The 14,404-nt window shown below is 40.2% G+C and overlaps 1 protein-coding gene across 2 annotated transcripts in view; it reads right to left on the reverse strand.

Annotated features, from left to right (window-relative positions):
* The window catches only part of ADGRL1 (adhesion G protein-coupled receptor L1), a 130,753-nt gene that overhangs the window by 38,810 nt on the left and 77,539 nt on the right, over nt 1-14,404 (reverse strand). For both annotated transcript variants that reach the window (XM_053462174.1, XM_053462173.1), the window contains exon 3: nt 8,555-8,768. In XM_053462174.1, the coding sequence (XP_053318149.1) occupies nt 8,555-8,768 (214 nt within the window). The remainder of the gene's footprint in view (nt 1-8,554; nt 8,769-14,404) is intronic.

Genomic DNA, 14,404 nt, shown 5'->3' on the forward strand with positions numbered 1-14,404 from the left:
CTCCTCTATGTATTACATCACATCAGTCTGACTTCCTACAACCTCACAGCCAGTCCCCTTTAAACTAATAGACCTTCAAACAAATAATGCCCCTTCTGTGATGTCAAAAGTTGGCAGGCAGCACATATTATGTATAAAAGAGCAGCAAATATTAATTTAGGAAAATGTCTAGGTGGAACGGCACCTTTAAGCTGTTGACAGCCAGCCCACACCTTCAAGGCTGACATTTTGTTCTCACTGAACATGCCTACTGTACTTTCATGTATTATGGGCTTAAAATCTGTCCTCTGTACCCATCTACTACTTGGATAATCTTGAGCACATGAGCATACCTGGTAACTTCTGAGCTCTGGCTACCGGTGGTCCCGCTGATGTCAGGAGCGTTCCTGCAGATGTGAGTGGGCATTCCTGCTGACATCGTGGGAAAAGCACCCATTTAAAGGAGAAATGGGAGGGGAGTGGGGCCTTTCAAGACCTCGCTCCCATGACCCGAAGGATTCGAGTGCTGACCCGGAGAATTAGAGAAGCGGTGCTTCCTAGGTATGCACCTGAGTAATACGTCTTTTTTATTTTCTAAAGTATTTATAAATTGCATACATTTTATGTAATGTGATATTTTATGTAGTCCTATTCCCCACCCAGAAGGAATTCTTTAATAATGTAAAAAAAAATCTGGGACCACTTTCAAACTTCTTAAAATCTTCCATGTTGTTTTTGAAAGAATAAAATCACAGGTCTGCTAAGGCTTGATCGCTTAATCACAATTATTGTTTTCAAAGAGCACCTTTAAAAATACTTTCCATAAACAAAGGCATTTCTGTTTAGAGCGGATCCTTACATTGGAGAAGATGTAGAGCACCTAGACCACAGAAGTCCATGCTGAGGTGGACCAGTGAAAGAGTTGAGGGATACTACTCCCGCTTTAAGCCATCAGGATATGAGGCTGCAGGGTTCTAACTCAATCATGCCCATAGGGACTGAACACCCTACATCTGTTTCTTGTTCACCTGCTTAAGATTCAGTGTGGGATAACCCATTACTATTATTATTATTATCTTTTATTTATATAGCGCCGACAGTTTATGCAGCACTTAATACAATACATAAATTCAAGGGGTATGACAAGACAAGAATTGACAGACTAAGACAAATCGATACATTAGATGGAGAGCCCTGCTCGCAAGTAAGCTGTTTTGCCCTCTTAGGACACAGAAGATTGCCACTGTAAGCGGTCTCAGCCACTGAAGGACACTCATGCAAGTAAGAGGGGTCTGTGTGGCGCCTGGAGTCCTAGAAGTAACTATTACTTATTCTGCATATATGAGTTTTTTTTGTGCTACATTGCTATAAAAAGAATTAAAATGGTGTCAGACAAGAAAAAAGTCTGCACGTTCAACAGAATTCCTGTGTGTGTCTACCTCATAGTAAACCTACAAAGTGGTTTCAGAAGTGAGATTTAGAAAATTACAGCACTAGCAGTTCCAGCAACACCTGATAAGCGTAACCTTATCCCAATGACAATGAAAATAGCATGGAGGAAGCCAAGTGCAAACGAAGCCGCTTTGCAAGTCAATGCTAAGCATGATCATTTGCAGTGCACAGTCTGAAAACAGCAGATAACTTGTTTTCCTACACTTCAATACTGTAGGCAGGGCACAATAGCACATATGGAAAGAAGAACTTGCTCCTCTGTCCTGCTTTGATAAAAACTAGAATCCATTCTACTACCTGAAACAATCTTTTTAAATGGCCCCTAGTACTAGATATGGCCACAGAAGTACAACAAGACTGGATCATGGGTTCTAGGTAAGCTTTGAAACATGGAATGTAATGGCAGATAAGAACTATACAGTCTATAGTCTACCCATTTCACCTGATGTAAAGACTCAGACCTTAATTAGTCCTATGTCTTCTCTTAGATTCAAGAAAGCTTTATCCCATGCATGTTTAAATCTCCTTATTGTTGTAGCTTCTACCACTTGTGATGAGAGCCTGTTCCATTTATTTACTACCCTCTCAGTCAAGTAAACCTCACTTACATTACATATAAACCTCTGATCCTCTAGTTTTAGATCATGACATCTTGTTCCATGATTTCTTCTCTGAAATAAACCTCCCCCTGGTACTTTGTTAAATTAATGGAAGTGTACCTATCACATCTCCCCTTAAAGCTTTATATACTTGTTCCATAAAATCTGAAAGGAGAACTTTCTCCTTCACAGTTTTTAATACAAGTAAATTAATTTAGCAAAACTACCAATACCTCACATTTTGGGTTTTTATTTGCTTTTCAGTCAGTATAATTGTTTTGGAGATATTGGACTGAAACGTAAGGAAACGATTTACAACCGGGAAGAAGACATCTGTGACAAATAGACCAGAATAAGCTGTAATTCCCCATCTTCTTGCCCCACCCTTACAAAAACACTGCTAGAACTAATCAACAACAATCAGGAACTCAACAGCAGGCCAGAGAACTAATCATGCAGATCTGGAGAACAGGAAGTTAATTTGGCAGCTCCCAAGGTCTACACATAATGTTGGTTTCTAATACATATACATTTTTCATTTTAATCTGAAAGCACCATTACATGGGTTTGTGCACAAGGGTACAGCGTATAGAACTCTAAAGCGTATGATTTTTTATGCCGTCCATTTTGGCAAGTCTTAAAGTAAGATTGAACAGCACTGGTTTGTATTTTGCAGTTTGTGTTAACACAATGCCATTACATAGTAGCCAGGATTTATATTCACTTTTATGGGGTGAAAAAGTAGGCATTATGGACAAATAGGTCTGGGTCCGATACCTAAACTAAAATGCTCAGTTAATAATGATATAATAATAATAATAATAATAACCTCCTAATAGATTGTAAGCTCATAAGAACGCAGCCCTTTTTTCCTTCTGTACCAGTACGTCTTAACCTGTTAATGTTATTGTCACATTGCATACTGTTAATGTCCACGGTCCCCTATTGAAATAGCGATACGAGATCTTCTGGCATTCTATAAATGTCATGCCATAATAGAGGGTCTAGCCATTAAGCAAGGATCGGCATAAAGAATTTGGTGGTATAATTGCTTAAGGAAATCCTCAGATATTCTGGATAGATCATGAGTTTATATACAATTTTACTTTTTTTTTTTCTTTTAAATTGATTTTTTTTCCTTCACTATAGCAAACATCCCCACCACTGAATTCACAGACTGCACTCTAAAATGCATTTATAACTTGTAATAAATTTTCAATGAGACGCCAACCATCATCTGGAACAGCCTTGTTTAATCCAACAGAAAAAAGCTCTACCACATGTCTCTTTTTTTTCATAATTACCTAATTGAATAATATTTGCCCTTTAATTAAAATGCCATCCAGTGAGAAGCAGCACAAGGTGACCTTGGCAGAGCAAAGCACATAGATTTTCCAGTAACCTTTGAAAAACTTGGAGAATCTGTAAATGTTGGGGTGAGGTAGTTTATAGTCATGGAGTTAAATAAAGGAAAATCATTTTTTGTAATAGGAGGAGACAATATGTTCCTTCAGATACCTAGGATGTTAGGGCTGTTATTTTTAATTATATATTTATATAGTGGAAACATATTCTGCTGAATCGTGTAGTTGACATAGTGCGCAAAAATCTAGAAAAAAAATCACAACAAACATATGGTATCTAATTAAAAGAGAGGCGTCCATCTCTGGCAACAAGCACAGTGTAGCTATGCTCTATAGTTGGCCGAGCCAACGTTGGTAGCCGAGACTTGAGGCCATCACTTGTATTCTTGAGTCCTTGGCTCATGAAAAGGGACTCTCTCATCAGGATTTTGGTCCTTGTGAACGTCCATACAGACATTTCTTCTGTGAGTCGGACTTGCTGAGCCAAAGGTTTGGTTTAGGTTTGCCGTAGCTTGTCCCGCACACAAGCTTGCTCAGCCACCTCTACTGGTCCCTCTACTGGAGTTATAGTGTGTCAAACTGGGAGAGACAGTCATTTCTGGTCTGCTATGATTTGAATAAATTTGGACCTGCAAGTTCTTATTTATCTGTTCCAAAACTGGCAAAATGAGGGCCTGGGGCATTTTGCTTACATGTTTGTAAAACATCTGAATATTTTCTGTGCCCCCTTTAGGTGTTTTGTATTTAGTTCTATTCGTTGACTGTGAATCTGTTATTCAGTGAGGCAAATGTATTTTGGCTGTGTTTATATTCTCTGCAGCAATTGGGCCAATTTAGTCAAATAACCACTTAACGCATTTGGACTGTTCCTGAATCGTGTAGCACTAAATATTTAGTTCTTTGTAAGAGAACTAGAAGCATAAACACCATCCCCCATGTACACCATGAACTTAAATTCCACAGAGATAGTCATTGGAAAAGCTGGCTATAATTCCAGATTACAATCACATCTGAGATTGTTTGGTCAGGTCAAGTTCAACATTTCTCTGTTCCCCTTTTTCTGATCTAGAAGAAGGCAAATAAAACTCAATTTTAGGTCTTCATTAGTGTATTTGACCCTTTGCTCAGACAGATCAGCAGAGTCCGGTGGGATGGTGAGAAGTCAGGGTTGGATGTAAAACAATAAACATTGGGTAGTGCAAATATCCAAGAGTCTTCAGGCATTGATATTACCAGGAAGCATTGCACACACCACCCTTTAAGCAAAGTGATATATGTAAGGGGTTCGTACGTAGGGTCCCCTGTTTATGCCAAGACGTGACTAACCAAAGAAGGCTTTATTACCGCTACATTGTACATGGTACAGTGCTGTCTGTGTGAGCCTATCTGAAAACCCAAATCCAGGTTTGTATAGCGTGTTCAGTACACAAAAAGAAATTGCTCCCTCAGGCAAAGACGTCGGAGCTGGGATCTGTGACAAAACAACATGGCTTAGGTTTGTGGTCTGCAGGGAAAGACCTTTCCTCTAGGTATTAACAGGCTGCAGGGATGAAGGGTCTCCATGAACATATTGCTCTCCGTAACGTGGATGTATATGAATCTCTGCATATGTGTGTGCTTATAGAGGAGACATGTGGATATGTTTGGATGTGTCGTAGGTCCAGTGTGTGCTTTAATACAGATTTGCTTGTCTGTACATGTGTACAGTTTGTATATCGGTCGGTCTGGGCAGCAGTTGCTTCAGCTTGTATATATTGTATATGTATCAGGATGGGCACTGTGTATCTGGGTACCATGTGCAGCAGTTTGTGGGTACAGTTTGTGTGTCAATTGGTGTTTTTATAAACAAACTCGGTGTTACTGTTTGTGTATGAAGTATCTGTGTAAATGGGTATGGTAGGTGCGTCTCAGTGTGTGGTGTTTGTGTGTACGGTGGGTGTGCCGCAGTATTTGCGCGGTTTTGTGTGTGCAGCATTTGGTGTTTGTGTGTTAGTATGTACAGCAGGTGTGCAGCAGTGTTTGTGTGTTAGTGTGTATGGTAGGTGTGCTGTAGATGTATCAGTATTTGGATGGCAGTGTGTGTACGCTGTATGAGTGTATCGGTGAGTGTCAGGGGGGCTGGCAGTTGCATCAGCTGAGATCAGGTGTCATTAACTAGCAGTGTCTGGAGAATACCACTAATCTGCAACCCCTTCCTGACAAACAACAGCAGAGCATTGTGACACTAACCCTGCACTGACAAACAGATGCAGAGCATTGTGACACTAACCCCGCACCGACAAACAGATGCAGAGCATTGTGACACTAACCCTGCACTGACAAACAGATGCAGAGCATTGTGACACTAACCCCGCACCAACAAACAGATGCAGAGCATTGTGACACTAACCCTGCACCAACAAACAGATGCAGGGCATTGTGACACTAACCCTGCACCAACAAACAGATGCAGAGCATTGTGACACTAACCCTGCACCGACAAACAGATGCAGAGCATTGTGACACTAACCCCGCACCGACAAACAGATGCAGAGCATTGTGACACTAACCCCGCACCGACAAACAGATGCAGAGCATTGTGACACTAACCCCGCACCGACAAACAGATGCAGAGCATTGTGACACTAACCCTGCACTGACAAACAGATGCAGAGCATTGTGACACTAACCCCGCACCAACAAACAGATGCAGAACATTGTGACACTAACCCCGCACCGACAAACAGATGCAGAGCATTGTGACACTAACCCTGCACTGACAAACAGATGCAGAGCATTGTGACACTAACCCTGCACTGACAAACAGATGCAGAGCATTGTGACACTAACCCCGCACCGACAAACAGATGCAGAGCATTGTGACACTAACCCTGCACTGACAAACAGATGCAGAGCATTGTGACACTAACCCCGCACCAACAAACAGATGCAGAACATTGTGACACTAACCCCGCACTGACAAACAGATGCAGAGCATTGTGACACTAACCCCACACCGACAGATGCAAGACATTGCCATTCTAACCCCAAACTGACAAACAATAGCAGAACATTGCCATTCCAACCACACACTGACAAACTGGTGCAGAGCTTTGCTGCGTTAGCACCTGCGCTGACAAACAAGAAGCAGAGCATTGCAGCATTCCACCTTCATTGCCAGATATCTGCAGAGCATTGCAACATATTCTTATTCTCTTCTGCAAATCTAAAGAGCACTGTAACAGTATATGTTTCCTGCCGAGGATTTACAGAACGTTGTAACATAAACCCATTCTATACGGAGCCTGCAGAGCACTGGAACGTCTAGTGCTGCTCTGCCAGAAATCAACGGAGCATGGCTGTGTTAAGCCATCCCTCCCAGGCATATACAGAGAACTGCAACACGAACCCCCATGTAAGATAACTGGGAACCTGTAATGCACAATATTTGCAGAGCGTTTCATCAGGAACCCTCCATGTAAGATCTGCAGAGCATTGAAACACTATCTTTCCACGTGCGGTACTAGCAGTGTTGCAGCAGTAAAATAATTTTCGTAACTCAGTTAAGCGTATTGCTGGTTCAGAGAAATATGATCAGAGGTAAAGTATATTGCTAGAAGAATCCCCAAAAAGGTCAGAGAATGTCCCATTAACCTCTTTAGCAGATATATGGGGAACATCCCAGACCTCAAGGTTGCTGGCGGTAACAGCAGGGCAGTTGACATCAGAGCTAAGCAAGCAGCATGGTTGTGCTTCTATTAACAGATCACAGTCAGAACCCAGCAGGGTGAACCATGGCTAATCCCAGGTTCTCGGAGGGACAAACCCTACCTTGGGCCACATATCTGCAGATCAGTGCGACCCTTCCCCTCTCAGAAGGCGGCCGCAGATGTTCAAAAGGAACAGGTCTATTAAGACCAGGCTAACATCATATACTATAAACTATCCGAGAATATGATACTAAATATGTTTGCGGTAAACGTAATCCGTGTTTAGGATGGGCTGTCCTTTTTGGCACCCAAATCCTTCTGTTTCTCTTTCCTTCCTGTGTGTCCTTTTGTTTTTCATTTACAAACATTTTCTAACATTTCATATGGTCAAAAGGAGGCACTTTTTGTTTCGGGGTGTGTTAAAAAGAGAAGTGAACGGAGGGAGGGGGCTTTATGAAGACACGTCTTTTGACTTTGTGGCCTATTTATTGTATTTACACTATTGTAAACATTTAACAAAACTTAAAAATGTTTTTAGGTGAAAAATGGCACCGGATAGTCAAATGCTTTATATTAGGTGATATCCATTGGAAAATTAGGTTATATGATCATAGGCAGAAGTAGGTGGTTACCATTAAGACCCTCCACTTTTATCTCCTGTGATATAACTACAAAAAAGTTACATTCTTCAAGCATGTCTGCCTCCATCCATTGAAACTAGTCTCCAGGCATTGTGGAGGCTTGATGGAAACCCGCAATTCCAGGTTGTGTTATCGATAGCAATGGGCCTCATGTTGGGGACCTGACACACTAATCTCCCTGCCCTGCTGATATATTACCAGACACAGTGGTTGCAGGGAGTAAGGACTGCACTTGTGCGCTTGAGTACCTGTAAAACAGCTCCCCGTGACTTGTGACTCGTATTGTTATACAGATTTTCCCCCAAACGTATTCATTATCTACCAGGAAATGTATGTGTTTGCTCAGAGCCCACCCAATTAAAATGACTCTCACTGACTAGCTTTCTTAGAAGGATGCACCTGAAAATCCACCTGCTAGTTATGTCTTGTTATATTTAACTTAAGATCCACATGTTTTGGCCAAATTCTTTCTGACTTCCATGTAAGCCATATATTCCCCACCTGTAGGCCCTTCCTAAATTAATTCTTCATTTTTTAGAACCACTGTGGCTCCAATGGTCAGTGTAGCTGTGACAGATTCTTAAAGCAACCCTTTCGGAAACATGTGGAATATTACATTTATTACACATCCCTTGAAATATTATTGTTTCATAAAGATTCTCAAGGCATCCCACCAGTCATTTTCAAGGCATTGGAAGTTATTGGATGTAGAGACATTCAGTCTGTGCTGCAAACATTTACATGTCATGACATATTAACAGCATATAGATATAGGAAGGCAATAATCAGGTGCGCACAGAGGTAAACAATCTACTGACAATGACACATACCTCTGTGACATGATCTTGAAGGCGTCAGGTAGGTAGCACTGCACATTCTCCATCTGGAAAGGGTCAGCATCACAAATTTTATCATCTGTCCGCCCATAGTTGGCATTCTCCACCATGATGACGTCACTGCCAGGGCATCGCAGCTCAATGGGGTACCCTTCACAAGCCAACTCGCGACGCATCAAGCCAAATGGAAGGGCTGCCCGGCTCAGGCCTGTAGAGGGTAGAAAACCTTGTTACAAAACCAATCATATTGGGGAGATCACAAAACTTTACCCCAAGTCAACAAAGATGACCTCTTAAACATTTAAGGCCGTTAGGATGCTTATTTATTGTTAATCATAAATGGAAAATGGATAGGGGTCAAAAAGGTCACACAGGCAGCATTTCCACTTACAGGATCCTTGCTTTGCTACTTTATTGGGCTTTTGTACTGTCCTCTTAGTGAGTTCTACTGTTTGTAGGCCAGGAAGGACATGGTGGCCAGTGATTCCCAAATGCCATATTAATGCCAAGTTGTTGCCCTAGATCCCCTGGCTAAACAAACGTATCTAACCATGAAAGAAATATGTTGGATTATTAGTAAAACATAAAAATTACTGGTCTGACGCACATTAAAGGCCTTTTAAGGGATAGTATTGCCAGTGCTGTAACTGCAGGGCTGTGGGGTTAGATGTGAAAGGACCAAAAAAATGCCCATTTAAAATATATAGTCCAAACATGTGTCTATTTAAATAAAGGCACCCTACTAATACTAAAAGAAAATAGTAGTGCCACAAATGCAGAGTCACAAGACCCTTTAGCAGCCATACTCGGCTCATATTCTTCACACTCAAAATGTCACTCCAATTTATTGACAGCTGCAGCAAAGGCTAATAAATATGTGCCTTATATGAAAGCATAGATTACAGCTTCCCAGATGACTTTTCTGATTACACCAAACCCCTTTTGATATCTCCTAATCACATTTTAAGATGCAGGCTCACTACATTCCATGTTGGGACGAACATGTGATGGACAGTGTATCGTATTATACTTTGTGGAGGACCGACGTAATTGACTTTGAATTGATTCTGTTTGCACTGATATTGGACGGCTTCATAGTCATGTGGCAGCTTGTGTTGCAGAAACAACGAACAGTTCCCAACTTCATTTAATAAACCGACTTTTATGAAGAAACAGATTTTTCTTTTGCCGTGAGTGTATTCCCATTCCGCCTCCTCCTACAGATCCCCCAGGATCTCTTCGCTGCTTTCAACACAGCTGATCGGCCTTTTCTTTCTTAACTACTCTACACACTATTGGGCCTGGGGACATTATTCGGATTCACATAATATCTAATTACTCTTTCTGGGATTTTTTTTCCCAAGCTGCTCATATTTATTCCAATTTTCTGTTGAGGTCTCAGCAAACCTCTTTCCTAACTCCTATCATGTTAGGACCTCATGACAGGGCATATGATGTTCATGGTACCCCTTTCTTGATCTCCCAGTGGGGTTTACTCATTAAATAATAATCAATCAATTCAGACCTTAGCACTTTGTAACAATAGGGTATAAAGGGTGATCAGCTAGTGACCAGGGAGAGTAGTCATCAAAAAAGAAAAACAATGTAGCCATGATATTGAAAAGTTACTTTATACATTACTAATTTGCAGGCAATATCCCTCGTTTTACTTACTTTCTTCCCTTCTGCTGAATTATTTTGTGTTTTAACCAACTGATGAGACACCCTTATTCTTTTTGCTCTTATAGCCATTATGCTGGTATGTATTATTATGTTGTAGTTTAGTTTTGGATGCTAATAAATTCTATACGTTTCTCTTAATTCTTTATTCCTTGTATGCTGTGATTTGTATCTACCGCAGTTTTAATGAGATCTGTGCCTAGGGGCATACCTTGTCTCCGCATGCCAGAGCTTTCAACGTCTTGTGGAACTGTAAACTTACCAAGCTGTTTTTTCAAACTTCTGCCCAATTGGTGGCACGGTAATGAAGGAACACTAATATATTTGGGAGACAGCCCACTGCATACTCTCCAGGACCGTATAAGACCCATTCACCAGAGACTGAGCAGAAAACACATACACATAGCCATATGTACCAGACACTATGGAAGCTTTACATTTCAAATACAAAGAAGAGGCTTTGGGCTCATAACCTTCCAAAACTTCCCAGCACTCTCTTTCAAGTATCCAAGATGGCCTCTTTTTAGTAAGAAAATATAGGGTGGTTACAATAAATCTAAAACAGCACTTAAAGTAGCTCTCATTTTTGTCAGTCACCCCTTATCTGAACTTCCTTGTAAGGTGCCTCACCATGGTCTAGATATCCACAGCCTGTCAGTTTTTTTTCTCTAAAATGCCCATTTTCTGTATAAAATACAAGGTTCAACCCTTTACAATAACACAGATTCATCCTCGACATCTCAGCCCTGTCACGGGCTTGTTCATGGATAAAGAAACTATTCATGTCAAGGAGAGAAAGTAAAAATTGGCAGTTAAGGGGTCACCAGTCCAACCTATGTTATATATATGGTAATAGACATGAACAGGGCTACACAATATCTCCCCGTGCCCAGAACTCGACGATTACTGGGCCGTTTCTAAAATTGGATTACAACATGCTTCCTCTTTTGTAGCGATGACCTATGCTTCTTCTTACTCTCCCCTGCTGCTAAATGCCTCCAAATCCTTTCCTCAAATAATCAATACTCATCCCCATCCTTCACCGCTTAAAACAGACAATATCACCTAAAAATAAAAAGGCTCATATACATTTAAATGTCCTGCAGGCATTGTCTGTAAAACATATTTATTTCAAGCAATCAGTCAAATGTTTACTGCTCTCCTTGATGTGTAGTCAGCCATTAAAGGAGTAGGTAAACTAGACATTAAAAACCTATTTAAGAGTAATGAACCCTGGTATGCCTGTTTTATACTGGAGCTCTTTAATTTGGCTGTTTTCTCAATGCAGGGGTTAAATATTTCCACATATTCTGACTAGATTTAGAAGCCCTAAAACTTCTGGGGTTACAGGGACTTATATTGTAGAATAAGCAGATCAGAATCATTTGGCTCATCTAGTCTGTACATTTTCCTGCTGTAATCAATCCTTGGTCTGGTCTTAGATTTACGTCTCCCTTATCCCGTGTATGCTTAAATTCCCTCACTCTATTAGCCTCTACCAACTCTGCTCTGGGGCTGTTCCATTTATCTACCATCTACTCCGTAAAATAAAGCTTCCTTACATTACATTCAAGATTCTGACCATCTAATTGTAAACAACCAACCACCCTGTACCTTGTTAAATCCCTTTATACATTGAAAGGTTTTTATCTACTATATCTATTATACCCCTAGAGAATGTGTACCTCCACAGAGATGAGTATGATGCATTGAAAATATCGTGTCAACAATTATATTTATTTTAGATGTAGCCATTCTGTGGTTCCTTTTTGTTAGGGGTTTCTAAAAGAGATTACCTTCCAAGCTACTACAAATATAAACAAGCTTGGCCCTCAAAGGCATCATGATAATGATCGTAAGTGTACCTTTGAGTTATCACCTTACCTGGGGATTTCCATGGGCTGGGGTCCATGTTTCATGGGGTAAGGGTCCCCAATATATCAGAATGGAATAAGAGTGGGCGCAGCCAAATACTTCTCTCCCTACTTGTAAATCACCTTTGATTACCAGAACATCTGTGCCAAACATGGAGAATTCCCAAGTATGCTTTTTATAGATACATTTACTTAAATGTTTTGGGTCTTTTACATGTCATATGAGCACCAACACTATAGGTATTAGAATGTTTATTTGTTTCAAAGCTTTTTTTTCCCAGGCCTTTTTAAAGGTTGCCAGATTTGCACATCAAAATAATGAACACTGAGAAAATTAAAATAGATAACAGCGCAGAGATCAGATCTCTTATTTTGCTTTTGTTCTCCAGGTTTTGACAGGTTACTTTAATTACCACTTGTATCATTATTGTCACTCATTATATACTTTCATAAACAGAGGTCAGTGGCCACACAGAGCTCTTTACAAACCTTAACTGGATAAAGCCGAAGATAATTATCATTATTACGGCTTCTGTGTCAAACAAAATGTCCACAGACACAGACTAGACATGTTATGTTTAAAACTTTAGGAGTATTTGCTCTTTGTAGGCGATATTTTATTTTCTAAAGTTTACCTATAAGCCAAGACATTTTAGTGGAAACTTCCCTTAAATAATTTGGACATAATTCCTGCATTCCTGGTCACGTCTCTATTCAGAAAGGCAATGCTTAGGCCAAATGATTCATCAGGACATACCAAGACATTTTGGACAATGCTATGCTTCCAACTTTGTGGGAACAGTTTGGGGAAGACCCTTTTCTATTCCAGCATGACTGTGCCCAGCGCACAAAGCAAGCTCCATAAAGACATGGTTGGATGAGTTTGGTGCGGAAGAACTTGACCGGCTGCACAGAGCCCTGACCTCAACCCCATCAAACACTTTTGGGATGAACTGGAACTTCTGGGTTTCTAATCCAGCATCAGTGTCTGACCTCTCAAATGCTTTACTGGATGAACGGGGAAAAATTCCCACAGAGACTCTCCAACATGTAGAAAGCCTTCCCAGAAGAGTGGAAGCTGTTATAGCTGCAAGGTGGGGACCAACTCCATATTGATGTATTTAGAATGCAATGTCATAAAAGTCCCTGTTGGTGTAACGGTCAGGTGTCCCAATACTTTTGTCCATATAGTGTATTTCACATTTTTCTCTTACTTATTTTAACCTGTAAACACCCATTATATGGGAGTGGGACGGTAAATCTATTTCTGTCCATTTTTTGAGAATAGTCTTATCAGCTCTTATGATAATTATTAATTCAAAAAATAATAAAGTGAATATATACACTGTATATATATATATATATATATATATATATATATATATATATATATATATATATATACACACACACACAAACTAAACCAGCATGGGCATAGAAAAGGTAATGGAATAACTGCCTGCTTTTTATGTCATTGAACTAGTTAAAAGAAGATTCTTCTTATAGAATTCTAAACACTTATAGAAACCGCAGAACATATTCTTTGTTTAATATTTTTTTTAGAATAATTCATGTATTGGTCGAGTTTTGGATTCCTCACTCAAGAAAGAACAGTGTTTGTATACATGATTAAACGCGGGAGTTGTCTACTCCAAAACGGCTTAGCTTCTATGATACGGAGCTTTGAACCATCTAGGTTTAAGTCTATCCCTGCTTCAGGACATGTGCGTCAATCAAAATCCACAAATTGAACCACCCGAGGCCCAGCTAAGGATATTTATAAAACTTGGCCCTGTCGGAGGTCCTGAGGCTTGTATTTGAACATGCCTGTTCCAGAGGGAGCCAGGCAAGCGGGCAATGCAACCACGTACCTTTGTACTCTCACTTAGGGTATTAAGAAAAAGTGTTAACCTCAACTTTTTTTTCACTCCTCCAAAAAGCAATAGATGTTTTGAAATAAAAGGGAAATTCCAAATACAAGGCTTCCCCATGAGAGCTATTGGATATACAATATCTCTTGTACGCTTTTCAGATCTTTGAAATGAGTGCCATGTTTATATTTTTTCACTTGGAAGGATGTGACCAGTGAAGAATGTGGTTCATTAGCTAGGAATAGTTATTTGTTGGTAGAAAGACCCTGATTTAAGAGACAACGCAAGGTGATCTAATAAGAAAGCATTTAATGAGACAACAATCGAAGGAGGCATTTTGCTCAGCTCGGACCAACCTGGAAAAGATGTGCATTATTCTCATTATCCCCACAACTCCACTTACTCGCTCTTATTAATCT

Source organism: Spea bombifrons, chromosome 4 (genome assembly GCF_027358695.1).
Source record: "Spea bombifrons isolate aSpeBom1 chromosome 4, aSpeBom1.2.pri, whole genome shotgun sequence".
NCBI classification, from domain to species: domain Eukaryota; kingdom Metazoa; phylum Chordata; class Amphibia; order Anura; family Pelobatidae; genus Spea; species Spea bombifrons.